The 27798-nt window shown below is 52.5% G+C and overlaps 1 protein-coding gene and 1 long non-coding RNA gene across 7 annotated transcripts in view; one reads left to right on the top strand and one right to left on the bottom strand.

Annotated features, from left to right (window-relative positions):
- LOC110387554 lies at positions 372-26970 on the top strand. 4 transcript variants are annotated; one of them, XR_002432599.1, is made up of 7 exons: positions 372-943; positions 3769-5250; positions 6171-6251; positions 17240-17350; positions 21926-22373; positions 22473-22584; positions 26582-26970. It is a non-coding gene; the product is annotated as an uncharacterized LOC110387554 (long non-coding RNA). The 4 variants fall into 4 exon arrangements; XR_002432597.1 differs by lacking the exon at positions 26582-26970 and having other exon boundaries at positions 22473-24057; XR_002432600.1 differs by lacking the exon at positions 26582-26970 and having other exon boundaries at positions 21863-22373; positions 22473-24057.
- NECTIN1 (nectin cell adhesion molecule 1) overlaps positions 3386-27798 on the bottom strand; it is a 71893-nt gene continuing 47480 nt past the window's right edge. For 2 of the 3 annotated variants that reach the window (XM_021375763.1, XM_021375766.1), the window contains exons 6-9: positions 16613-16760; positions 14687-14774; positions 14086-14196; positions 3386-3967 (exon numbers count right to left, since the gene is read on the bottom strand). In XM_021375763.1, coding sequence (XP_021231438.1) covers positions 3749-3967; positions 14086-14196; positions 14687-14774; positions 16613-16760 — 566 coding nt within the window. In that variant the 3' untranslated portion in view covers positions 3386-3748. Of the gene's footprint in view, positions 3968-9751; positions 9908-14085; positions 14197-14686; positions 14775-16612; positions 16761-27798 lie in introns of those variants that run through there. The other variant, XM_021375765.1, reaches the window with a different exon arrangement.

The raw sequence follows: 27798 nt of genomic DNA, 5'->3' as shown, positions 1-27798 counted from the left end.
CTGGAGAGGAGGGAGCCCAAGGGGTGACTTTTCCCATTCCTTCCCCCGATGGCCTCTGGCCTGCTGTAGGGCTACTGATGTCTCCAAGCCACTTCCACCCACTCACACTGGGAAGCATGGAGGAGGTTTCCCAAGAAGGTAACAGAATGAATGGAGAAGGCATCTCCCCTAGGGCACCTGGGCGTTCTTTCTGTTTGTGCGGCTCTGAGGGCAGAGCTGCAGCAGCAATGAGCTCCAGGCACTGCCCTCCTGGGTGTGCAAGACTGGATGTTACATGATATGAGCATGCAGGGGGTGATGTATGCAGTGAGCAATGCAGGAATAAGTCTGCACTGGGAGAAAGGAAAAGGTCGAGCGCCTGATGCAAGTTTCACAGCCAAGACAGAGGTTGTTATAACTCTTCAGCTCACTTTTATTTAAGTTAAGTTCTGTGATCAGTCGTTTCCATCTGCAAAAGCTCTTGTGTCAATGCCACTGGCGCGTGGAACAGAAATTGCCACATTTCACCCCGGTACAAAGCAACAGGAGGAACGGCTTCGTGTCTCACATGGGGAATAACACCCAACTCCCCATGCACGCTGCTAGCACAAACTCAACCAGTTTCCTGCTCGACTTGTTCAGCCATCCACCCGGCAACATTTCTGTTCCCGGAGCAGTATCTTTGCAAATCAGCGCACGCCGTGGCAAGAGGGGAACGCCTCCCATCAGCACTGCTGGGTTTGTGCTCCTGCGAGCTCAGCGTGGGCAGCCTTAGCGTGGAGCAAAGCCAGTGTTCAGCCCTTGGCATCAGGTCCAGCAAAGTTTGGAAGCAACCATTTGGCAAATGCCATGCAACCGCGTGGAAAGGGAAGGAGGAACCGGAGCGCCGGATCGGAACATTGCTAAGTGCGGCTTTGTAAAACCAAAACAACCGGCTCGAATCGCGCTCCGCCTCTTTCTTCAGGTGGGGTTTTGCCTCTTTCCCTAATTCAGTGGTATGCACAGACTCTGTTTTGCCATTTTTTGAGAGCAAAGCGTTTCTGAAGGAGAAGAGAGAACACGGAGAGGCAGAGAGAACCAAGGCATCCCTAGGCTTAACGCATGTACTGTCAAGCGGCTGCTTTGAATTTCGGCTCTTCTCGCTTTTCCCCTTTCTGAGGAGGACCGAAATCCTTTCGCTTTGCTGAAAAGCGCAGAGAAACCCTTTGTGGCAGCCGTCTGTGGGCAGCTCCAATCCAAAGGCGCACAAGGGCTCTGTGTAAGGCTGCAATCTGTGCCTCTGCTTCCCCCTCCTCCTCAAAGCACCGTCCTCCAGCCACCAGCAGCAGAGGAAGCCACTTGCAAAATGCTGTCTGGCAAGCAGCCATTTCCCCTAGCTTTTCTTTCCTAATGCACCTGAAGACCTGACCGTATTCCACTTCCCATCTAAATGTTTAGATCCGGCTGAAACTGCATCAGATGAAGGCTCCCAATCAAATCTACTTTAATTGCTGCTGTGCAGACAGCATCCTGCTATTACGGGCATGCAGACGAGGAAATGTGGAAGGTTTTTCTCAGCAGTGGTGCTGGGTTGGCTCCAGGACGTCAGAGACCCCAGGGTTTTCCAGCACTGCTCCACTTTTCTTCACAGGGTGACCAAAAGCAGACTTGGCAGAGTCCAAAGCATGGTTTCCCCTGTTGGGCTGGATGCGCTGCCACGGCTTCAGCTCAGAGCACACCTGGTTCTAGCTCTGTGGTAGCCAGAAAGTGCTCCAGGGTGTGTTGAGAAGAAAACAAAAGGGAGAAAAACACATAATCTGAAGCAAGACACACAGCACTCAAGTCCATTGGTGTAGGGACGTGCCTGGCTGAGTTCCCTGGAGACTGAAATAGGAGTCCAAATGACTCCAAAAAGGCCTCAGTTAGTCAAGACCGATAGGGTGGCATTGGAAAAGTTGCACCTTGTGCTCTAAGGCGACGTCCTACAGCAGGCATTGGCACACAGGGAGGGTGCTGTGCTGCGCAAGCATTGCCTATTTCAGCTGGAAAAGTGTCAGCACCCTTCAGCCTGCACCCTGCCTGCCACCCTCCTGGCATCCTGCTGGCACCAGGACCTTCAGCCACCTCCCCATCTGTTCCTCATCTATGCCTGCAGGGACTCTGCTTCTCTGTGCAAGAATGGGGACAAGCAGGGTGAGTCCCATGTCTGCTCAAGGCGATGGGAGCAGAGAAAGTGCATAGAACAACTACAGCTACTAAAATTTGGATATACAAAAATAAAGAGGTGCTTGGGCAGCACCCAGGACAGCACCCTCACTCCCTGCAGGGAGCAGGGCGCTGGGTGTGCTGCTCACTGGCGGAAGTGGCACTGCAGCTCGGTTTGGTGTCTGGGCAGCAGGGTGGTGGTGTGGTTCCTTCCACTCCCCCCACACTCGGCTCTGACATCCTCCCGGTGTCCGGAGTGATGCTGTCTGCAGAATGTCCAATCTCCAGCCCGAGACAGAGGAAAGCAAACGCCCATTCCCCAAGAGGGCACATCCCCTTGTTCACAGCTGTCCCAGCCTCACCTCTTCTCTGTCACAGCTGGGTGAAACAGGTGAATGTTATCCTCAACACCAAGCTCTCTTGTAAGATTCTCATTCCTTTTTCTCCTCTTCTTTGCTTTTATATACATATAAGTGTATCTCTATATTTATTCTTTTCCTCTAATACAAGTGAACACAAATGTGATGTGGAGATAAATTCCCTTCTCTAAAACACTTCATGGTTGCAGGAATGCACACGTTTGGATTTACATACCCACACACATTCCAAATATTAGAAAAGATAGATAGTCCCAAAACTAAGATGCTTTAAAAAAGGTTAAAAGGCCAGATTCCTCTATTGGCTTTTATCCTTTGTTGAGAGTAAGAAGATTACCTGAAATCACGATTTTTTTCTTCATATTCTGCCTGAGTTCATTTTGGAATTCCAATCAACAGATGCAAGGAGAAGAGGGGGGAAAGCTAGTGGGGGGTCACACTAGGCTTTGAAAAGGAAAATGAGAGAGTTCGTTTTCCTTCCTAATTGTTTCCCCCTCTGGGTTTCAGGTTATAAGGTTATTCAAAGGATACTTTATCAGATGTGTTTGCTTTGAATATATCCCAGTGCTGTCTGGGTTAAAGAGAGCCAATCCAAGCAGTTGGGAGTGGGAGCAGGAGGGAAAAAGGACAAACACAGTCCCCAAGCCAAGCCCTTCCTTCTCCTCTTGGCTTGGTTTTGAGCATCTTTCTTTAGAAGCATCTTATTATTTGGTTCAGCAATCGTGGCTGGTTATCTCTTCACAACAGGGATCTCCCCAAGGGGGAAAACCACTTCCTCCAAAGGGTGTTGTGAAGAATCTACACCTGGCTACTCTGGTGCAAACAGCGTGGAGATGGACACAAGGGAACCTACGGACATTTAATTGGGTCAGGCACATCCCATCCAACACAGGGCAGCTGCCACCCACATACACATGCACGCACATAGCCAGCTTGGTACAGGAGGGCCAGCAAGAGGAAAGAGAGACTCAGGGACGGGATGAGATGTGGGCGAAGGCAGAGTGTTCCCTTGAGCACGAACAAGCCAGGCAGACACTTAACCTAATCATGTCACTTACAATTGCACCCGAATTAAAAAAAAAAATATCGTAATAATCAATCAATAAAATAAGCAAATGGCAAAGAGGGGTTTAAAAGGCCTTGGCTGTTGAGCGACGGGGTCGGGAGGAGTGAAAACCACGAGCGTCTTGGTTTCGCTGTGCTGACGCTTAAACGTACTGTTCCTTAGGACAGATGTACGGAGCCCGGGAGCCGGGGGGAGGGCAGCAGAAGGAGACGTCAGAGTGGTGAGGATAGAGATGCTGAGGGAGGTCTGACAACGGGGCGTAGACGTGGGGGATCTTCTGCAGATACCGACCGTCGTGGGAGTAGCAGCGGGTCAGGTAATCACTCGCATTCGGTATCTCTGAGTGACGCTTTCCAAAGTTCTGTAAGCAGAGACAAAAGTCAAAGGGTGAAAACTCCATCAAACGCGCAGCTCAGCTCCTTGCTGAGGCTCACATGTAGCAAATAGGGTGGGAAATTAAATAGTTCTGCTTGCTGCTTCAGAAAAATAGAAAGCCGGGTGATAAAACCTCACATTTCAACAAGCGTTGCCACAGTTCTTGAAATATCCATTGGGCTAAGGAATACGTAGGTGTTTTGCATTCTTTGCCCCTTGCCTGGATGGTTTCTGCCTCTCTCAATAGAGCAGGCAGTGGAACAAGGAAGGGCAGTTTATTTACAGCCTTCCTAACTCTCCCACACCTGAGTTCTGTAAAAGCAGCGCTTGTACGCATCGTTAGGCCAACACAGACCTGTGCTCTTTTGCACAAAAGGGCGCGTTTGTCTGACCAGCAGCTCTGCAGGTACAATAGGTTATTGTGCCCGATGTTTACCCAGCAGCCAGGACTGTGTGCTGAGCTGTACCTGTGCGATCAGCTCCTTTGTCATCCTCAGCACCAGGCTTGTGAGTCAAAGCAACCGTGGAGAATGTAAAGCATTTGCAAGATGGGAGCTCAGAGCGGCTCCAAGCAATCCCACAACCCCTGCTCCCCCTGGGGTGGCAGAGGTGGGATGCTCCCTGCTGCTCACTGCCCTTTCCCAGGTCGAAGCCCTGCAAAACGACCCAAGCAGGACTGACCATGACCTTGCTCTCACCATAATCTCATCTCTAAGAGGCAGCAAACCCGCCAGCAACAGCCTTTTACGCCCGTGGTTTGATTCGGGGCTGGCTGAAACAAGCGACTTGCCCTTGAGTCCTTCCTTGCTCTCTTTGAACATAGCAGAAACAGTCGGTTTAGTGAACAGGACAAGGATTTGACCCTCAGGAGAAAAAGCCTGAAGGAACAGAGCAATCTACTCAACTCCTCCGCTGCCAGTTCCCGGATAAATATTTCACCAGGACGCTTAAAAAAATCATGTAGAAAACAAAGTGTCGACAATAATTTATTGATGGCTCAGACTGCTGCGAGAGGCAGCAAGGTTGGAAGGCTGGAGCTCTGAAGGCAGAGGAGGCCATGGGAGGGTGGGGAGTAGGAGCACGGGGACAGCAGCCGCAATGCTAAGGTCAACCTGACTTTCTTTTCTCTTTCCTTGGCAAAATGGTGTGTCCGACTGCTTGAGACTTTTGAAGCCAGTGGTCTCGAGCTGGACAGACAGCAAAGGGGCTTACAATAAGCTCCAGGTCCCTTCTGCGCAGAATCGTTGCACTGGTATCTCTGACATTTGGGTGAGTCATTCCCACACCTATCTCCTGAGGTTTACGTGGAACCATAGAATGGTTTGAGTTGGAATAGACACTTAAAGGCCCCCTGGTCCCATTCCCTGCAGTGCACAGGGACACCCACAGCTCCATCAGTGCTCAGAGCCCCGTCCAGCCTGACCTTGGCTGTCTGCAGGGACGGGGCACCGCCGCCTCTCTGGGCAACCTGTGCCAGTGTCTCACTGCCCTTAGTGTAAAAAACTTCTTTTACAATGAACCACACACGTCCCCATAGCAGCACTCAGAGAGGCAGTAACATCTAAACCAATTACACAGCATCAACGGGGACCCACGCCATAACGGAAGAAGGGAATGGAGAACAGCTGATTGTTATTCCTCTGATTGTATCAGGTGATAAAAAGGGATAGGGAAGGGTTAGCACCTAAGGACATGCAAAGCTCTTCTCCCTCTGTGTAGTCTGTGCTCTGGGCACTTTGGAAGCAGCAGAACACCTTTCTGTGCCTATGGGGATGGAAAAAGATGTTAGCCCTGCTCTCCTCCTGCCTGGTGAGTTACTGGTGGGTAACCTGAAAGCGAAATGGTCTCAATGATTGAACCTCAGTGAGACATAGCAGGCAAAAGGGGCCCTTATCCTGGATCACAAACTATTATTTTTCAAAGGGAAGGGCAGGTTTGTATGTGTTTTGGGCATACAATAGGAAGGCAGAGGGCTTTCTACAAGTGTGAGTGCTCAAAAGGTCTCACAAACAGAGAGGTCTGATGGGAAAGATGTTCTCGTTTAACGTGAGCAGACATTCCGTGTAAGCTGAGCTGGTCGTTAGCAGCCAGCAGTGAGAGAAGTGGAAGGGGCTGTGAGACACAATGTTATGGGCTGCTGATGGGTGATACCCTGGGTCATCAAACCATGCATCTTTCCATCTGTCCAGTGCTTAATGTGGGCCTGGAAGAACCATCCACGAAGCAGGGCTGGAGGGAACCGGTGCCGTTCTGTCAGCACTTCTGGCCAGGTGAGTACAAATGTGCTCTCCTCCTCTTTCTGGCTGCTGTTTTGTGCTCAGAGCAGGGCAGCTGGAGACTCACAGTGCTGGGGCAGAGGAAGGGCTTCCCTGTCTGCCTTCACCTTTCTCAGCATGTGAAGCTAGGAGTTGATTGCTCCTGCTTTCTTTCCTCATCTACGTAGTGAAAGGGATGAGAACGGAATCAGCCTGCTGTTTATTAACATGTTTAGCAGCTGGTGCCCTTTGACTTCCTTCCCCATTCCCACTGTGACTTTTTCCAATCTAATTTATCTTTAACAAAGTTTGAAATTAAATTAGGGATAATGAACTAATTAAATTGAACTGGCACACAACTCTGCCACCTTCCCCCACCTGACTTCTCCTCCTTGGCTTTGTTTCCAGCATGGCACTGTAAAATTCTTCATTATCTGGGTTACGTCCTCCTCCCCCTCAGTTTTATTTCCAAGAGCTTTGATTGAAGGGGACGTCAGGAATCCATCCGTTTCAGACAGCCTGGCAGATTACCTTTAAGCGGTCTTTATTTGATTGAATTAGCTCTCATTTCTGCTATGACTTGCTCTCAAACCTTCCCCATCTCCTCTGCACCTGTCTTCTCCTCACAGCCATCTCCCTGGTACTTTTAGCTCCCTCCAGTCTCACCGTATCCAACACTGCTGATCATCCCTCAATAATCCATTCTTGTGAGTCTGAAAGTGAAGAACTCCTTCTCGGTGTCCTGAGCATTTATCTGCTCTCATTTCTGGAACATCCCAGAGCTGAAATCCTCAGAGTGAAGGGAAGGAGCTCTGATGAGGGATGCACCCACAGACACATGCAAGCATTATTTATGCAGTGAGCACGCCCGTAAGGTTGCATTCCACCAACTGCAGCCACTTACCTGCTCTCTGTTCCTACAGCATCTTAGACCATCCATAACCTTAAACGTTTACTCCCATGGTGTTTCTCTATGAGCCAGCCCCTTTACTCTTTACCAGGGTTGGAATCCTCATGCTACTGATGGGAAACTAATGAGGAGCCACCTCCATGCTTTGCTTTTTCTCCTGCAAATTGGAGATGGGGCCCTTGAACGAGGGATGCCCAGGCAACTTTTTGTGTTAATGGGGAGGAAATGGAGTAATTGAGAGCTGAGGCAGCACTTGCTGGTTGTCTGATATCCCCAGCTCAGCTTTATGGTGGGTTTACAGGGACGTGGTTTTATAGGGGCGTTCGGAAAGCAGAGCTGGCAATCTGAACCCTGCTCTCTAATTGGCCGGGATCTTGGTGCAAGTCTCGTGGTTTGAGCTGTGCTTGCTGTAACAGGGACAAGAAATTCCCAAATAAAGCTGAGAACAGGAGTGCGGGGAGGTGAAGGGGGAGGAGATAATTAAAGAAACCTACAAAAATCACCCTGATCTGCGGTGTGCCTTCGCAGGGAGATTTCGTGGCGGTGAGATTACACCTTCAAAGCACCATATGACTGGCTTTATTTTTGCTTCAGAGAGACCGGGAGGATTTCCAAATTTGGATTTGGAGGATTACTGTCCTTTTGCTGACAATAAAATCCCCCACCCTGGGGAGGACGAGGCGAGACCTCCCAGGATGGATTAGGCAGCGCCTGCCTTGCTCCTCCTCGTGCCAGTGGTCCCAGCATGGCCAGGAGCTTCTAGGAGGTGGATGAGGGGAGCAGCCCCATGGCTGAACCAGACAGACAGACCCCCACAATGGAGAAAAGCAAAAGCAAACCCATCCACGACTTACTGTCCGCTCTCGCTCGTTACGTCTACGAAGACCTTGATCCTCATTCTGGGAGCAGGGGTGGGCGAGACACCGCAAGAAAGAGAGGTTACCGCTGGGTCTGGTGCCCGGCCGTGCAGACACTTACCTAGGAAGGCTTTTTCTACAGCAGGGGAACTACAGGGCTCCTTCCAGCACAGGAAAACCAGGGGGCACAGGGGTAAGGCACACTGAGCTACCCCACCTCATGCCCTCCACCCAGCTCTGTCACCCACCTGCTGGCACTGATGCTCCCGGGCTGCAGTGAGGCACTACGCCAATAGGACTGTGCAGTGGGGCTTTAAAAAAGCAGTTTTCCTTCTGCTCAATGCTCCGCATGGAGCTATTCCCATCCTTCCCAAGACCCAGTTCCTTTGCCCTTTAATATTTCCTTCTCTGTTCCTAAGCTATCGCTGCTGTTTGCCTCCTCTGCCCTCTCTGTGAGCTGCAGAGCCCCCAGCCCTCCCTGTGCTTCCCTGCTGTGTGCTGAGAACCCTGTGAGGCCATAGCCCCACTGACCCCATAGCCCCACTTACCCCACAGCCCCTTCCTCCCAGTTATAAGGCAACAAAATAAATGGAAAAGAGCAAGATAGATGATGTGGTCACCACACCGTGGGAGATAGACAAGGAGTGAGGGAGAACTGTGGCTGAGGAGGGAGCTGCCCGTATTGTTTTCTTGGCCAACAGCTGGTAGCATCACCCAGCACATCTCCCATGAGTGGCAAGGGGAAATTTGCTCTATTTCAGGTAGGGAATTGGTGCCCTAATGCCTGAGAAATGGGTATGGTCATAGAGTAAGGGAATGGGTGAAGACCTGAAGACACTCCTCCTTTTGCAAACACTGTTCTGCTTCAGAGGCTCAGTGGTAGTTGGAGAGGACCCAAACAACCATTTGTGGGCTAAATGCAGGCAGAGCCCTAAGCAGTCCCTTCTGCAGGACCTGAGCTCCATGGGTGATGCGTGGAGTGGAGCAAACAGGGAGGTGATCATGTCTGATCTCTGCTTTTGAGAAGGAGAGCACCAAAGGAAATAATCTTTCTCCCCCTGCAAACATCAAAACATGCCATCTGCATCAGCCCTGGGCAGCACAGGCTCTTTTATTCTGCATGCACCATCCCTCCCTGGCTGCCTCTTATTCCCTGACTTTCAGATGCCAGAACCTTTACGTGTTCCCATTTCTCTCACGTACTCTCCCACCTTGTTCTTTCACACATGCACATATGCTCCTTCTTATCTATAGTCTCTTCCACGCACACAAACTCTTTTTTTCCCATATCAGTCTCCTTCTCTTTCCTTCCCCTCATCTGGGTAGCCTTGAAAGGCCCTTTTAGCATCCCCCAAAGTTCTGACCTCCTGATATTGCTGCTTTGCTCGGCAGTGTGGCCCCTTACCAAAATGCCCCAAATCAATCTGCACCCCTCAAACCCACCTCGTTTCTCCCTGCATCTCCAGCCAGGCTGGCTGTGGAACCCAACCATTGACCCTTCCCTCCCACGTGCCTCACCTCCCTGTAGAAAGCAAAGGACAACGAAGAGCATGCACAGAAGGCAAAGGCATTCCTCCAGCCCCCAACACAAGGGCGGCGTGCAGGAGGAGGGGGTGGGCGGGATGGGTTAGGAGCAATCCGCAACAAGGACTGGGGATGCAGGGGAAGAGCGGGCTGTGGAGAGGAGCAAGGTGAGGAAGGCAGAGTGCAGTTGTGTACCTTGAGGCCAGAATCTGAGGGGAAAGGGCCTAGAGTGACATGCGCTAGCGTAAGTTGGGCTGGATGGTTGCATACTCGACTAGGTCTCCGCCAGCATGGATGGAGGTCCGAGGACTGGGTGACGAGGCCAGAGCGGCCGTGTCCAGCTCTGCATAGTGGACATCACAGTCCTTGGTGCCAGAGTTCTGGAGAGAAGAGAGCAGCGAGGCAGTGTGGGGGGGAGGGGGAACAGGAGGAAGGGTTTGGGGGTTGGGGAGGTGAGAAGACGGGAACCGAGCCGGAGGGAGCGAGTGGATGAGGTGGGATGGGGTTTGAGTGATGGGAGGGGAGAAAGAAGAGAGAAGGGTGAGAGGGAAGGAAGAAAAAACAGTTAAAAGAGGGAGGGAGGGATGGCATGAGCAATCAGACAGGTAAAATCCCAAATCAAAACCAAGGTCCCCACGGCACTGTTCCCCAAAGCCACCTGCAAGCCCAATGCCCCACAGCCAGGCTGGTGTCACCCTACTGCTCCCTGCTTCCCATCACCCCCCTGAGACCAGCACCGTCCCCAGCCAGGGCGGTTTGGTGAGCTCAAAGCTCAAAGGGTACCTGAACTGAGCTTTGAGCAAAGAGTTTGGAGTCTGTGGGTGATAGCAATGGCAAGGTATTGAGTCTGGGGTGTCAGGATGGAGTTACCTGCAGGGAGTGGCCGCAGGCCTATTGCTGTAGGGAAATGGCACTGCTAAACCAGTGCTGTTGTTTTGCCCTGGTGTGGGGGCTGTCATGGCTTTTCTTACACGCCACGTTTTTGCACTGGGCTTGACTGCACATTATGCTACAGCAGGTAAACTATGCAGCGTGATTTTGTGGTTGTGATAATGTCTAATAGATGCCAAAAGCATCCTTCTTTGGCTTGGAAATATTGATGGGCATTCCCTTTCTAAGCAGGTTTATCAGCAAGAGCTCCATGAATGGAATATTACCCAGTTTGTCTGGTCACTCCCATCCAGATGTTGCTCATGCTTTGCACACGGTTATGGTCAGAGAACCTTGGGATGCAGGGTGACCTGGAAACCTCATTCCTCAGGGGGAAATGAGTCCCCTGGAGGAGGAATGCTGTGTTTTAGGGACACCCCTGGTGTCAGAGGCCGAGGTGTGAGAGGTGCCCTGGCTCCTTTCCCTGCAGAGGGTCTTTAATCTCTTTGCCAAGCACCTGCTGAGCCTCTCTGAGAGGAGAGAGCTGTCCCTACCAAATGGAGAAAGGATGAGAAAACTATCCCAAAATGGCTGCAGCACGCAGCAATCATGCAAAAGTGGTTGAATCTGAAAAGGTTGCTCTGCCCTGTGTTTGGAATGGCATAGCCCCACACCAGCTGTGGCAGAGCCATTAGCAGAGGGCTGATGGCCCAGTAACGGGCTGGGTGTGTGCCTGCTGCTCGGGGCTCTGACAGTTGCACGGAGTGCCTATGGGCATTGAGGAGGGTGAACGGTGCCAGCTCATCTCAACCCTCCATCTGCAGAACTCTCTCCTTCATCTTTCTATCTCAGCACCCTCTCCGGTCTCAGATAAAGGCAGACTGAGCCTTGAGCTCTTTCCCATCCTATTTCCCCTCCCTCCTCTCCAGATATGCTGCTTTCCCCTAGAGGTGCTTGCTCTGGGGAGTCCCCCTGCTTCCTGCAGCTCCTGGGCTCGCTCCCGCTCCCTGCTGCTTGTTGGGAGCAGAATTTATTACAATATCAATAATGTGGCTTGTATACAAGGTCTAGCACAGCTACGTGCAAGCGCTCTGCGTAAATCATCAGCATCGTCACCCTGGTAATTGCCCAGTAAAAAGGAGGAATTATTCTGCTGTCTGCAGCAATGAAACTTTCCCTTCTACCTGTGCAAATGGGCATTGCTGGCGCTTACACTGATCGCACCGCCGCTCCTACGCGCGCTCTGCTCCCACCTCTCACGCTCCTCCTCGCACCCAATATTTGCACGACACGGATGCATCTGTGCACACAGGGCGTGCCTCTGGTTTTGCACACCTTGCAAGACATAGACACAGACATGCAACCTGCAGCACGCACGCACCTTCCATCCCATTCGCTCCTGCTTAGAAACCTTCAAGCACACCAAAGCTTTTGCCCTACGAGGGCTCGGAGACAGCGCAGGCAACACCATGCACACTTCTATACCCTTAATGGTCCGCTGCACTGCCTTTGCACATCTGTGCCATCAGCTTTATGTTCATATTCTTTCCCACATCCATATTGGCTTGTACTCCCCTCTTCCTGCACCTGTAGATGTGCCCCATCCCCTCCCCAGCCTGCACAGCCCTACCTGTCCCCCTGCTTCCCCCACCTCTGATTTTCTCTCCTCCTGGCACCTCTCCCACTTTCCCCTCCCTCGCTCCTTGCCATCTTTAATCACTTTCTGACTCCCCTCCTAGTGCCATGGAATTGCCTTCCCCAGGCGGTGGCTTTCACGCAGCTGAGTGATGAAAGCAGTTTATCCCAAATTATGAGGCTTCGCACAATTCACTTAGAGCACAATGCATCCGCCCCGTTTTCCTGCAGAATCGGTTCCCTTCAACTCTCATCTTCTTCCACACACTGCCTCATCAGATTTCCTGATGAAGCACAAGCAGAACAGGAATATCCTGTCCTTCTCTTTGCCTTCCCCTCTGAAGGACCCCGGACCCATGCGTACAGCAGAGCTACTGCTGGGGAAGGATGAGGAGGGAGTGGGGCTGTGTTAGGCTGGCAGAGACCCAGTGGAGCTGCAGGGAATGGGTGAAAAAAGTGCCTTGTCTGAGTGGTCCTGGAAGGAGTGGGGTTCTGCAAGGCATGGCTGGGCAATGTGGCGCAGCCTGGCCCCAGCTGTGCCATTTGAGCAGCACCCAGCATGCCCAGCCCTGTTTGGCACAAAGGGGCCCCTTGCTTCCCGTTGCCAGTCACAAACTGGCACAACCTGCTGCCTGCCCAAAGGATGCGGTGATTTAGCAAGAAACGGGAGCAAGCCTCGGCTCGTTCCTGGGGCACAAAGCCAAGATGCTCTGTGTGCAGGCAATGGGAGCTTGGTAGCATTGCAGGGGCTGCCAGCCCCGGTGAGCAGAGGGCAGGTCCCATCCTAGCTGTGCCACAGCTGCAGCAGCTGAGTCACCCAGACCCCATGTCCCCAGCACTGAGGGGTTCTCTTGGTGGGTGGGAGGAAACCACAGCCCACTGCTGCTGGGCTGGGAGCGCGGGTGAGGAGCAGAGAGTGCCAAGCATGGGATGTGGAAATGCATCTTCTCAGACCAGGATTGAGAGCAGCAAACTCTGTTCCCATGGTTACGGAGCAGCTACCCATCAGGCCCCATCTCACATCACTAACTCTGCCACTTAATTAACTGACTGCTCGTTATTTCCCAAAATGAGCTCCTCCATCCTCCTGCTTGTCTGAGAAGCAGCTCTCAGCTGCACTCCGCAGAGCAGCCCGTCTGCCTCCGGTGTCCTGTGCTTTGTTTTCAAACCCACCTGCCTCGCTGCAAGGGGCTGGAGACAAGCCCGGGGTTGAGGGAGGGCTCCAAGAGGAAGTTTTTCTTTAGGGACATCAGCCACTTTCAGCTTGGCTGGAGTGAAGAGGATCGCATTGGCACGGCTCAGTGCAGAGCTGTGTCTGAGCCATTTCATCACCGATGCCCTCAGCATCTGTATCACTGCTGGCTAAAGGTCACCGGGCCCCATCCCTCTGTTATCTGCACAGGAATGCACATCGAAGGGTCGTGCCAGGATGAACTGGAGGGCGGCAATAATTAGCCACGTTTCTAAATTATCCCTCCGTTATTGGCTGGTGATTATAACGCCTTGGCAGAGAAGCGGGTTTGTGTGCTGATATGTTGAGGCATCTGGCTTTGATGTTGAGACCTGCAGGCCTCATGTGAGGTCCCACAGAGGGTGCAGGGAGCAGTGCCATGCCGTGGGGTGGGGGAGGGATGGATCTGTTTCCCATGCCTTTGCCCTCTTCTGTCTGCATTTCCTCCACTGCTTTGCTCCCTGAAATTCACCCTCCCCTGCGTGGCTGCTAGCATCTCTCCCTGACCCTTAATCTCTCTGCTGCTGCTGCCTCACATTAGCATCTCCCTCTCTGCCACTGAACAAATCCACACAAAACAATGGGCTTTAAGGAACTTGTCAGTGGAGAGTCAAACCCTCACATGCTCTGCCTGGCCAATAATTGCTCTGAAAAGCTAAGCTCCGCTGCAGACCCCAGCCAGCTGCAGGAGGGTGATGGGGTGGGATACTGGCTTGGCTGTCACATGAAGGCAGGATATGGGGTCTTTTGCCATGGGGTGGGGGACAGTGGGTGAAAGCAGTGAGGCTGAGGTGGGTGTTCTGAGCCCCCTGCTCCCCTTACCAGCTTGTCGGTGTAGGCGGAGGGCTCGCTGGCTGCCATGTCGTAGTATGGGGGCTGCAGGGGGAGCTTCTGGAGCTCTTCCTCGTGCTTCATGTTGTCCAAGTGAACAACCTGTGGCAGAGAGAGAAGTGGGGGGAGGAGCAAGTGCTATCCTCCTGCCACTACCGGGGGCAACCTCCACCTTTTCTCTTGCTCCTCCCCATACAACTTGCCTCCTGCCCTCTTTATTTCATTCCCACGTTCCTTTTCTCATCGCAGCCGCTCGTGTTGGAAATGGTGGTGATGCTCAAACCCTCACCCCCAGGAGCCCAGCCCCAGGACACCACCTCGATCAGAATCCATTCCCTCCTGAAGGGTGCAAACAGGGTCCAAACTACAGCTCTCAATCTGTGCCCATCTTAGGGGAATCATGGGCAGACAAGCCCTCACCCGCTGCCCCTTGGGTTCCCATCTTTGGGGGTTGGGTAGTCCTGCTGCCCCCCAAACCCATGCCACGGGCTCTTGGGCTCCTGCAAACCCCGCGATCCCAAATCCAGGCTCTGGGGGCACTGCCTGGTCCCCTCACCATAGGAAGGAGCTGGCAGCAAGGCGGGGGGCGTACCTGGATGTCTTCTGCAGTCAGGTGGCTTTTCAGCTCCTGCTTCCTCTTCGGCGGAGGGGCAGGTTTGTGGGAGGGAGGCAAGTCAATGCTGAGGGAGAGAAGAGGCAGCTGATTAGAGAGCGGGAGGAAGGGGTCTGCCTGCTTTCATGTGCCACAGCAGGCTGGATCCTGCACGCATTGAGGATCTGGCTGTGTTTGTCACCAAACTGTCAGTATAATCATATGGGTTATTCTCAGCAACTCCCCTCTTTTCTTTCTCTCACCCTGATTAGAATTGTTAATAGAAACGAACGCCCTCCTAGCACCCTGCTCCCATTTCCAAGCACTTCCCCGTGTCGGATTGTAGACCACGGGGGTGTAGCTGGGATCCCCGTCTCTCAGTGCTGTTTTGGGGTGGCTCCAAGCATCCCATATGATGGATGCTCATAGGGTGGCTGTGGGCACCAGGGAGTGCCAGGTGGTGGCCAGTGCAAACTAGTGAGGTGATGGCACACCCAATAAGGGAGTTATTTGGGACTGCAGCCCCTGCCACAAGTTTTCCAGTTGGAGCTGGAATCTCCCTCATCCCTATGCTATGCCATGCGGGGGGTTTATCCCTGACCCCCAGTCAGGGGATCGGCTTTTGCCCCAGAGCACATGGGGATTGGCAGCCGTTATAATCCCAGCCCAGAGCCTGTCTCTGCACATTCCATCTGTATGCGCAGATGTGTCTAATCCTTTTACAGAACTTATTAAAACTCCGATCCACTAATTAGCCAGCTTCCCCTCCCTTCTCCTACAAACTTCATCAGATCTTCCGATTGGGATGGGTGACTTTCCTTGGCAGCACGATGGATTCCAGCATGGGATCGGGGCTATGGGTGAAGGGAAGGGTGCAGCGGGCCCCAGGGGCTCTGCAGGACATTGACTTTATGGCTCTAAAGAAAAGAAACACTACGGATTTTGTGAGGCTTTGGACTGGGCTCATCCACCCCTGTGCTCTGGGGCACTGTTGTGTTTCTATTCTTGGCTAAAGTGACTCTCCCTTGTGCCTTCCTGGAGGGCCATTGTGGGAAGTGGATCATCTGAATGCATCTCTGCTATAGGGCTGATGCTGTTGATGCAGTTTCACCTTGTGGTGCTATTTTTTGTTTGTGTGCCTCTCTGTTTTCCCCAGTTCCCTTCCCTCCCTCGCTCGCTGTCCTCCCGTGCCCTCTCTCAGATAGGATTAAATGGAGCACAAAATGTGGCCAAATGTAACAGTGATGGTGGAGGGGGGGCAGGCTGGGGGTGATAAAAGCAACTTCCAGCCTTGGGGCTTGGTGCCTCCCTGAGAGGTGGGAAGGGAGGGGTGCTGCTCTGATGAAACAGAGCTGTGCAGGGAGCGGCCAGGGAAGGTATTTCTGAACGTTCACATTGCAGTGCAGCATGGGGCAGAGCAAGGTGAGCCCCTGCCAAAGGAGAGCACCTGGGGGGTCTCCAGCATCAACTTTAGGCCAGCACCAGGTGTATGTGGATGGGAGTCCTCTCTGAGGGTATGTCAGAGACCCCTCTCTGATTGCAGAATTGGATTCTGTCCAGTTCAGGAGCATGAAGTCATTCACCTGGTGAGGGAGGAGCTGGGTCCCCTCCTCCCTCTATAGGTGAGAGTGGCACCAAGCAGCTGTGCCGTGCCCAGGGATGCACTGCAGCATGTGCAGCGTTGAGCGCAGTGTGTGTCAGCTTCCACTGAGGGCTCGGGAGAAGCATCCAGAACTAAGAGCAAGCAGGATGGAAAGCACCAGGGGGCACGAAGGTTGGAAAGGGGTGGCGGAGGGCAGCAGATGGGGCTGAATGGCAGCAGAAAGGCTCTGTGCGTTCAGGTGGGGAAGGGGCCAGCAGCGATCTGTGCTGCCCCATCCCATAGCACGGTCCTGCTGTGCTCCCTGCCAGCCCAGGGCTACTCACAGGTCGTGGTCTGCCTCTGTGCGGTCCTTCTGCTGCCGCCTGTAGATGATGAAGACGGTGACAGCCACACCAAGGATGAGAGCTGCGGCGATGACGCCTCCCACGATGCCAATGATGCCTCCCAGGGCGCCCTGAGGTAGTGGCTTGTCTGCAACACACAGGGAAGCACAGGAGAGAAGGTTAGGGCACCCAGCAGGGGCAGAATCGGGCTCAGGAGGTGGAGGAGCTAGCCCGCTTGGACACAGCCTTCACTGAGTACTGTTAGAACAGAGGAGAGCTCAGCTTTTAATGCACAGCTTGGAAAAGCTGAGAGCCAATAGGCGATGCATTGAGGTAGGATGTGCCTCAGAGCTTGCCACCCTAAAGCCTCAGGAAGCTGAGTGCAAGAGGTCGGGGTGAGGGAGATGGATCCTCTCTTGTGCTCCATCTCCCGTTCTCCCCATGGCTGCAGTGCTCGGTGACATGGGCCAGCTCCTCGGCAGCTGACATGGTCCTCGTGCAAAGGAATCCCATCCCATGGGCATGATGGGAAAGCGCTTTGAAACGTACGATAAAAGGATTTAATTTGCTCTACCTTCCAACCTAATTAAACTTGAAAACTAGCTAATTGGTACTTTGTACTTACAGCTCCGGCACTGATGAAAGAAGGAGATAATTGGAATGGAGGAAGAAGGAGGAGGAGGAGGAGAAGGAAAAGAGATCCAGGAGAAGGGAGCGAGACATGGATGAGGGGAAAAGGTACTTTGTAGAACGTGTCTGTCACACCTCATTCTCGTATTTTTCTTGCTGCTCTGGCTCCTGGCTGCTCTCAGAGACTGGATACTGGACTATACAGCCTTGGTTCTCCCAGAGGTGGTCGGCCACCCATCCCCAAGGCCTCAGAATGATGCCCACATATAAAACACACAAGCACATTTGCCCAAATGACGCAGGACCACTCATGAAAGTTTCCTCCCTTTGTACCATGGTTTCATCTGAAGGTTGGACCCCCCCCGTGCCCCACCAGCCTGCATGGGGCTGGGTCCTTGCCAGCCACCCCGCTCCCACGCAGCCAGCCCTTTCCACCATCCAGATTTGCTGCTGTCATGCAGGAATGAAACGAGGTGTATGAACATTTCCCAGGGCACTGCTCTCTCTGGTCTACAGCAGCGAATTGCGGAGCACAGACCTGCCAGGTTTACTGCGTCAGCGCAGCACATGTGAACGGTGCCAAGACGTTGGACGCAGAATTTACCCTGGGAACTGTCTCAGCACTGATCCCCCACCTCTTTCCTGCAGACTCCATGTAAACCTGGCGAGAACACCCCAGAGCCTGTATCCCATCCCCAATTAAGAGCTCGGAGCTATATGTCTTCCTGCAAGTGGCAGGATGCTGCAGTCATCCAAACGCCCGGCTCCACTCCCCATGGGCAGTCGTTTTTCCCCCTCTTCCCTTCTCCATACACCACATTATCTTGTAAATAATATTTCTGCCTTGAGACAGCTCGCTTGCAGCCGTGCTCAGGCAGACAGCTGACACGTCGCAATCCAAGCCCCCGGATGGCAGCTGTGATTGTGATGGTGGAGAATCTTCCAGTCCCTTTGGCTGGGGCATTTCCTTGATGGATTGGTCCCTAATGGCTCTGGGGCTGCAGGTTGTGAGCAGGGAACATCAGCCTCCCGCCGACACCGTAAATCAGCAGGTGTGGAAGGAGCAAGAGGGGTGGGGAAACAAATGAGTAGCGCTGGAATGGATTTGCTGGAACTTAACGGGGCTCTGTTACAGCAGAAAGGGGCCAGGGAGAGTTAGAGAGGTGAAAATGAAGTCAGTCTGCGGGTTAGAAGAATATATAGGGCACTGGGTAACGGGGATGAGGAGAGAGAATGGATGACATGCAAATTCTTGACGTGTTTTATATTCTTCTTTTATAGGATGAGAGATAACGGCCTTAAGTTGTGCCAGGGGAGTTGACTCTAAAAGAGTGGGCATCAGCACAGGCTGCCCAGGGAGGTGGGGGGGTCACCATCCCTGGAGGTGCTCCAGGACCATGGGGATGTGGCACTTGGGACATGGTCAGTGAGCACGGTGGGATGGGTTGGGGTTGGACTTGGGGATCTGAACGGTCTTTTCCAACCTGAACGATTCTGTGATTCTGTGAATTAGGGGAGTACGAGGAGAAATGCTGCTGTTTTTGGGTGTCTATCAGTGCGTCTCCCTCCTACCAAGCACTCCACTCTGGTGAGAACACCTAGGTGCTGGTACCCATCCCAGCTGCCTAAGGCAACACTGCATGGCCAGGCAGTGACAGACCCATGTGACAAGCCCTATTCTTGTGGGTGCAGGTCTTCTCCCCACAGAGATGCTGGGTACTGGAGGAGCCCAGCTAGGAACTGGCATAGAGAGGCCTTCCCTCTTTTTTTTCCTTTTTTCTCTTCCGTCATCTGCCTCCCCAGCTGCTTCTTTCCTCAGTCTCCCTTCCCCAGGGCAGAGCTGCAGCTGGTGCATTTCGGAGGGCTGCTGACCCCAGTGCCTCGAGTGGTTCCCTGCCTTTCTGAGGGCACGGACGGTGCTGGGAACCCAACAGAGGGCACTGGAACCCCCTCAGGAGCAGATGATAGGAACAGACAGGCGAGGATTTGGTTACGCTGCCAGGGCTTTCGGGCAACCCTGGGAAGATGTCTGCAAGGCCTGTGAATCAGGATCAGAGTAAATTGGCAGGACAGCTCAGGGGCCTCCAGAGTGGAGTGGGAAAAGACTTTGCCTATTAAGAATGCAAAACCCCTTGCTCTGTGTCATGCTCGAATAATTTAAAACTCTCCAAAAAGTTCATGCTGGCAGTGAGGCAGGTACCAGAGAACCCAAAGGGGCTGAGCGAGCAGCTCAGCCTTATCTGGATGAAGAAGGGCTGCTGGGAACTCCTCGTTCTGGCTGGAAAAATGAATTAATTCAACGTATTACAATTAAGGAGAAAAGAAGGACGCCCCACCCCCAGTCAGAGCAGTTGGGTTCGTTGCTTTGTTCTCTCCTGGAGGTGGAAGCAGACACGGGAAAGGAAGAAGCGTTGGCAGGGATGGAGCCGTGGCTGTGATTTAACGCCTGCTCCGTGCACGCGGCCCCGGTCGCGTTCCAAACCATGAGACAAACAGACAGAGCTGTCCGCACGCGCCGTGCCCGCGGGGTGAAACAGTGCAGCTGCGGAGCACAGCAGTAAATAAAAACAAGGGAACAATGAGGGCTTTGGGGAACCAACTCGCAGGAGGTTCCCAAAGGGAACTTGAAGTGAGGCAAAGACGAGGCAACTGGAAAGCGTCCAGAGGAGGGCATGTCAGAGCGGAGGAAATGACTCACATGGCCATGGAGTGATGGGGAGGACGCTGCAGGAGGAATAGAAAGGAGAGACTGAGTCTGTCGCACTTTGGGGAGGAAAGATTCGTGTCTCAGAGCTGCTCATGTGGTTGGGATGTTTGCATCACGAAGCACCTGGCTGATCTTGGGGCTCGGACTTGAGAGTGGGGCATGGTGCATCCCAGCCATGGGTTTGTGTCACTCTAGGGCTGATATTTAGGGCAAAGCTCAGATTGGATGGGCAATCCCACCCATTGCTGCAGCGTGCAGAGGAGCAGAATGGGACCCAGCAGGACCTGCAGGCAGCAGTGGGGTGGGAAAGAGGTGCAGGCGGGCAGGAAGGCTTTGTTGGTCTCACACCTGTACTGTCTTCCTTCTGTCCTGACCAACTGCCTCAGAGAGAGCCTGAGCCCCACAGGACTGACAATGGCCCAACCTGAGCCCCACAGAATGGCTGACGGTCCAACCTGAGCCCCACAGAATGGCTGACGGTCCAACCTGAGCCCCACAGATCTTCTGATGGTCCAACCTGAGCCCCACGGAACTGCTCATGCTCCAGTCTACATCATAAAATAACCAGCCTACCAACTCACAACCCCTCCAGAAAACCATTTGCTAAAAGGCATGCCTGCATCTGTAGCCAACTGCCAAGTAGGGTTCCCTTTGTGTTTATCCTCACCCCACACAAAACAAATTCCCATCTATTTCATGGCTGGCTAGCCAACGCGCTCAGCACTGTGCTCCTTTGCTCTCTGACACACTGCAAATCAATGGGGAGGAATCACGATTCCCCTCCTTTCACTAGGCTGGCAGCTCTGAAACTCTGCTAGCTGCCAGCCTTGCTAGAGTTAACATAACCTTGGTGCTCGGTTGCATCCCTGCTCAGGCACGTCCAGCCTACACGGTTAACACAGTGTCCCACTGGAGTGCCAGCTCCAGATAAGCCTGTCTGTGACCCGGATTGCTGTCCTGAGCCAGAGGAAGGGGTTAGCACTCACTGGGCTCTTTCTGCCCGCTGAACCTTCGAGCGACACCACGAGATCGGATGATGCATATTTATAACGCACCCCACCTGACACATTCCAGAGAGCCTGAGACACGGCGAGTTTGCAGAGCTAAATTAAACGGAGCTGAAAAGCTTGGCAGAGCAAACACATCCCCAGTTAGCTTCTAGAGACGAACGGGATTGGCTAATTTGAGACAACGCTGCAACAGCAGATCCACCCCCGGGCACAAGCTGGCTTGGGGCGCGGGTACCCCACTGCCTAGGCACGAATCCCAGCATCCCTGTCAGATCTTTGCCCTTTTGTTTTTCGCTGTAATTTTGACCAGCCCTAACCCATGCAAAACCGCTCGCTCGCCTCTGATGAGGTTTCATGCTCCTGGCAGCGCGGTGTGCAAGCCAGCCCTCCGCAGGGTGCTGCTTTGAAGAGCATGCCCAGCTGCAAGCGGACGCAGGGACCTGCTGGGTTTTAGTGGGATTTCACACACATTCCTGCACAGGCAATCGCTTTGCCATTCGCCGCAGGTGGGGCAGCTCAGCCCTGCCTGGTGAAGATCAGCTCTGCCCTTTCCTCTCCAGCATGGAAGCAGCAGAGCCATCCCTGGTTAAGGGGCTGCTGGCTGCAAAGCATGCCTGGAATGTGGCTTTAACCCTTGCTGACCTCCCCTTGCATGCCTCCCTGAGTCTGCTGGTAGCTGGGGTGGAGCTGGGATAAGGAGCAGCGCATTAACTCCATGGGGCCCAGCAGAGACCTCACCCTGCCCTCCCCAACCTGCCTGCCCCATGCCCCATGCTTTGCAGCTCACTGCAGCTGTATGGGCATTGCCCCAGCCTGGCTTTGAGTAGAAGGTGGGCCCTGAGTTCTCCAATGCTGCCTCTGCCTCCCAGCCCTTAATTTTAGTTCTGCTTCATTTCCTTGCAGCTCAACAGAGTAATGAACAATCAAATCCCTTTGGTAATTTATTTCTTCTGCTGTACAATCTAGAGGAGGTGATGACACACGAAATTGCATCTCCTGGAGGAACGAAGGGGCCACATCCTGACTCCCATTACATCTCCTGATCTCAACAGCCTGCTCTCAATGCCCAGAGCACAGCAGGTCCTGTGTCTGTGCTGAGCCAGAGACACAGCCCTGCTTCCTTGATGAGCCCATTAGGGTCATGCTATTACAAGCAGCCACCAGACAAATTCCATCAGAGAGAAGGGACCGGGACTGCAGCTCGCACTCGTATCATCTGCGCTACTAGAGTTAATTTGCTCAGCAACCTTCAGCATCACCCCTGGGAACATCTCACTCCGTTTGACCACGTGCCCTGGGCCACGTTTGTGTGGTTTTGCCTCCAAGGTGCTTCCACCATGGCTTGGCTCTACCTTGGATGTCCCCAGAGATGAGATCAGCTCCGTGTTTGCATGGCTGCAAGCTCCTGCTCATGGTAAAGAAATGCTCCTAACACTCCTTCCCCCCTTAGCTTCCCACCACCTCCAAGCCCTGCTCTGCCTTCGTGTGTAACCACCAGTATTTATCCACACAGCCGTATCCAGCTGGGTATTTGTTAGCTTGCAGAGCTTCCTCTGTCTCCGAAACAGATCAAACAGAAAAGCTGCAAAGAGAGAGACTGTCAGCGTGAAAGAGAAGCTGCAAAGGTTGGTACAACAGCTAAGGTCACGCAGGAGAGAGCAACAGGAACAAACAAACCCTTTGCAGTGCTCTATAGGCACTTTACCAGATGGAGAATGTCAAGAGGGCAGTCATAATTCAGAAAAGGCAAAAGATGTCAATAACTATTCATGATCTGTCTTGGAAACAGAAATCTGTTCTGGGAGACAAAGCGATTTCTGCATGTTAGAGGATGGCAGAACCAGCCATCTTGCCCTGGGCACCATCTCTTTGGGTACTCCCAAAGCAAACAGGTTGAAAACTCGGCCAAAGTGATCCCCAACTCACAGCTGTCAGATTCCTTTGTGTAAATTGGGCTTGTTAAATCCTAAAAGGGTGCAGAGCTGCTCCCTGCCTCCTCCTTGCCAGCTCCTCTGCTCTGTAGCTCAGGTAGCACCATCAAGGCAGGTCCTCCAAGCCCATTTTAGGTCAGTTATAATTGGGAAGGCTCACGTGGAGCTATAAAACATCAGTTAATACGCTGGAACTATCTAGTTAAATGCCAATTATAAAAGCCCATAAGCTCCTCAACTCAAATATATTAATAACATAATTAAACATTTATTGCTTATGCAAATTAAAAGTTAAGTTAATCGGACATCAACGAAACCCCAGGAAGTGACCATTTAAGTAACTAATTTCTATTTAATTATGATTCCTCCCTATTATCGAGCCCCCATGCCATTACTTCTGGACAGCTCTGCAGTGTTTACCCGCACCATTCAGACTCTGCATTCCCACTCTGGTATCTATTCATAATCCCGGACAGCTGCCTCATTCATATCACAGCCACGGAGCTGGCACAGCTGGCAGCAGCTGGACTGGATGCCCCTGCTTCTCCTCCCACCTCCTCTTGGCTAAGGAAGGGCACAGCCAGGGCTAAATCTCCAGATCCAACATGGGAATGAACTCGTGGGAAGGCACCTGGTGGGGATAGCAACTCGTGTTGGTATAGATCCCATAGGCAGAAGGTGGCAATTCAGCCCTGCGTGCCCCCCAGAGCCTTGCCCCAGGTTCCCTGCACACTTCTGCTGCTGTCACATTTCCCTGTTGCCACCGGGAAGGGCACTTTGGAGCACAGCAGGGAAGTCGCAGCCCTTGGAGGGTGAGTGCTTTGTGATGAGCTCGGCTCCTCGGGTGGACGAAGCTGTGTGCCAGCAGAAAGCCACTGCTCATTATTATTGTAAAGCGGTAATTGAAAGGGCTGGGAGCTAGAGCAGGGCGACGAAATGAGGCCAGGAGATGGGAAATGAAGCATTTCGTTCCTCGAGGGATGGAGATGTTCCCCCGGCGAGCCGAGGCTCTGAGGCCGGGGCCATACGGATGGGCTCCCTCCCCCAGTGCGACAGGCAATCAGTTAAAGCTGACAGGTGTGAAGTTGGCAATTTTCTTTTCAAACCGGTGAGATAAACAGGCTGGCGGGAGTTTGAGAGGAGCAGGGAGATAAAGGGGAAGAGAAACATGCGGGCACCTCTTTGCATGGGGTGGGCAGATGGATGGAGGACGAGCTGGCTTTGCGTGGCCCATAGCCTCTCCAATGGGTGTACCCATCAATCAGGACCTGTTGAGAACTTGGGTGATGCGAAATTTTTATCATATATTTAAATTATGAACATATTTATGAAGTGCCTTGTTGGGAGGAGGAGCCCTTGCCTTCTGCCAGGCACCACAGAGGGGATCTGAGGCTCAACAGCACTTCTTGGAGTCGCAGGTCCCCCAGCTGGACTGCATTTGCATAAAGCAATTTCCTCTCACAAATATGTTCATTCAAATCAAACTCCAGTTTGCAAATAACCTGAAACCGTGGAAAAAAAAAAAATTAATCAAACAAATTTGTTGCTACAAATAATTCACCCTGCTCTGAGCCAGCAAGTTCCTCTTGGTTCAACTTTTCCAGCACTAGATGACTCGGCGGAACGTGCGACCTTGGTTGCCCTGCTTCCAACCTCTTCCCTCTCAATGAATGAGTCAATGACTCTGACCCAACCCATCCCCAGCGCCCCTGGAGCTGCCGCCCCTTCCAGCTTGCCATCTCCCAGCCCTTCTGCCTTCTTCCCTGCCTCCTGGCCATCGTCCTTCTGGCTCTTGCACCTCTGTGTGTGCCATGCGTGTGGATCCCTAGGAGATCCACCTGGCTGTGAGCATGTTCCCAGGTGCCTGTGCCCAAGGGTACCGGGCAGGTCGCCTGCTAATTCCCTCCTTATGCTTGGCTGCTTCTCACTCTCACTCATTGCAAATCCTGCTTGGGTGATGTTAATCTGTGGGGGTGGAAATAAGCATAACTCCATTGTAGTCAGTCACTGGATGCGCTCACACCTGGCTCGGATGGCTCTGTGCCTCCACCATGGACATTTCAGCCCTGTGCTCTGTGCATGGCTGGTTCCAGGCAGGCACATCTCCCATTCTTGCTCTGCACTGGGCTGGCTTACTGCTGCAGGACCGTGCTCAGAGCAGAACTCACTCCCCTTGCTCATCCCCCGCTGCCCCACCGAGCTCCTCCGCAGGCTCTCTGCTGACTGACAGCGCTCTGAAGCTGCTTTGTGGCCAGCGGTGCTCGCCTGCAGAGATGTGGCTTTGAGAAGAGATCCAAGCCACGCTGCCACAATTCCGTGGGCTACATGCATTGCTGGCATTCCTGTCCCCAACGTGATTCTGTTTTGTTCCAGAGAAACACAATACTTAGGGGCACTGCATGGGAGTCAGCTCCCGCTGCGTTCAGCTCACTGCAACCTGAGCTGCTGAGAAGAGGCCCCATGCAATGGGTTTTATCCATCACTGCTTAACTGCGGCAGACACAGCCTGGGACATCTGCACAGCATTTCCCAGGGGCTCAGCCCAGCAGGACCACGGGCAAAGGCAGCCCCTCCTGTCCTTCCTTCCATCCCATGTGCTGAAGTCGGGTGCAAAGATGCTTCCCCAGGAGGATTGCCCAGGCCAGAGGCATGGCAAAGCGCCTGTTGATACTCGCACAAGGAAGAGCGTGCACGTTTCCTCTGATCTCTTGCTTCCTTTGTCTCTCACTCCCTTGCAAAAGCCTGGGTCTTGCAGAGCTGTCTGCCTTGATCTTTGGGAACAAGGCTGTCTTTGTAGCATATATTCACAGCAAGGAAGCTGGAGGAAAAGGAAAAGGCAAACTGTTCTTCCCAACGCAGTGATCAGTCACTGAGATGCAGGGATGCATCCTGACTGATCTTTCCTTCCAATGGGCCCTTGCCATCCCTACAGCATTTGGTAGGCTTTGATGCATGATCACCATGGCAGCCAGGTGCTGGACTACAGGCACATCCTACCCATCCTATCCATCCTACCACATCCTTCCACACCCTACCCATCCCACCAATCCTATCCATCCAACCTATCCTATCACATCCTGCACACCCTACCCATCCCACCAGTCTTACCCATCCTAAACCCATCCAACCAATCCTACCCATCCTACACATCCCACCAACCTTACCCATCTGATCCACCCTACCAATCCTACCCATCCAACCCATCCTACCAACCCTACCACATCCTGCTCATCCTACCCCATCCTACCCATCCCACCCACCCAGCCCATTTGAGCCATCCTACCCATCCCACCACATCAACCCAAGGCTGGCACAGCCCAGTCCCATCACAGCTGGTTACACGTGTCTAGAGAAGACGTAAAGGAGAGCAGGTGTGACACTTCTCCAATATCCTGTCCCCTCTGCTACATCTAGCAGCAGCTTAAGGACTTCCTAAGCTGGAGAATGTCAGAATTTTTAATAGACTTTGATGGATTTTTTCTGCCATGGGCAGAAACACTTTCCAGCTCAGGCTACCTGTTGGCCTCAGCAGCATCCTTTGACAAGGAATTTCACGGTTTACACTGAAGGGAGAAAAAAAGCCCTCTCCTTTCATTTATTTTGAATCTACCGCCCAAGAATTTCACATAATACCACCTACGTCAGCGGCAAAAACCATCATTCCCCCTCCTCCTTCTCCTCGCTTTTCTAGACATCCCTTAAGCCTCAGCCTTCTGCCTTCATCTGCAAAGCAACTCCCATTGCAAAACACGGTACATCACGGGGACAGACCTGGAAATGCCACTTCTGCCACTGCAGCTGCTTACAGCCACCAGCCCCAGGTTGCGGAACGACGCAGTCGCAGAGGCACAAAGAGAGGAGGAGGTTTCTTCCTTCTTTTTTTTAAAATTCTTTATTTATAAAAAAGTACATTTTTTTCTTTTTTTCTTCCACAGCTGAGCCACTATTGTTTGTCATTGGTTTTTTTTTTTTGTTTTGTTTTGTTTTGTTTTGTTTTGTTTGTTTTATACAAGTAAAAGGCAGGGTGCTGCAACACCCTGCCCACACAAATCATAACCATGAAAACGCACCCCCCCCCAACCCAACCCAACCCAACCCCGGCCCTCGAACAAATTATTACAAAGGATGGAAAACAAAAACAAACAAACAAAAATCATAAAAGTCCATTACATTATTTTTACCATTTATTATTTTTTTTTTTTTTTACAAAAAAAGCACTTACAGCACAAAAAAAAAAAAAAAAAAACCAAAAAAAAAAACCCAGAAAGAAAAAGCGGGGTTGGGGTCGTTTGTCCGTCTGCAGTCTTTATTCCACAATGATAATTACAGCGAGAGGAAGAAGGCAGAGAGAGAAAAACCACTGGAGTTAAGGAGCCACGTTTAAGAAATAAAAATAATCAGCGTCCAAAGGAAAGACCAAGAGATCCTCGGTGAGAACATCCCCCCACTTCGTGCCATGGAGGGGCTGGCTCCTTTGGCTCACTGCACTCACCCCAAGCACATCGCACGTGCAAGGCACACAGCTCCCATAGGGTCGGGGTCTCCGTCCCCATTCCTACAATGCATTCCCCACCTCCCACCCTCTGCAGCTTTCCCTTGGCTCCCGGAGCCTTCAAGAGCACAGATCTCCACTCGTGTGTGTTCGTGGAAGGGAAGGAAAACAGCCAACGAGTGCAGCAGCCCCCTCGTTAATTGCGTCCCCTCCTCTAATTGCTCGAAGATCAATCTGCCGAGCCTCTCTCCCTGCAGCCCCCAGTGATTTCTGCTGAACTCTTGTTTTTTTTTTCTTTCTTTCTTTCTTTCTTTTTTTTGGACTCAACATCAGGGAAATGGCTCCCTTCGTTCCTTCTTGCAATCAACGTCGGGCTGCCAATGGAGCCTGATTATTTTTTTATTTATTTATCGAAA

This window comes from Numida meleagris, chromosome 23 (assembly GCF_002078875.1).
Source record: "Numida meleagris isolate 19003 breed g44 Domestic line chromosome 23, NumMel1.0, whole genome shotgun sequence".
In the NCBI taxonomy this organism is placed as follows: domain Eukaryota; kingdom Metazoa; phylum Chordata; class Aves; order Galliformes; family Numididae; genus Numida; species Numida meleagris.
The sequence above is the reverse complement of the archived record's forward strand: the minus strand, read 5'-3'. Positions and strand labels throughout refer to the sequence as shown.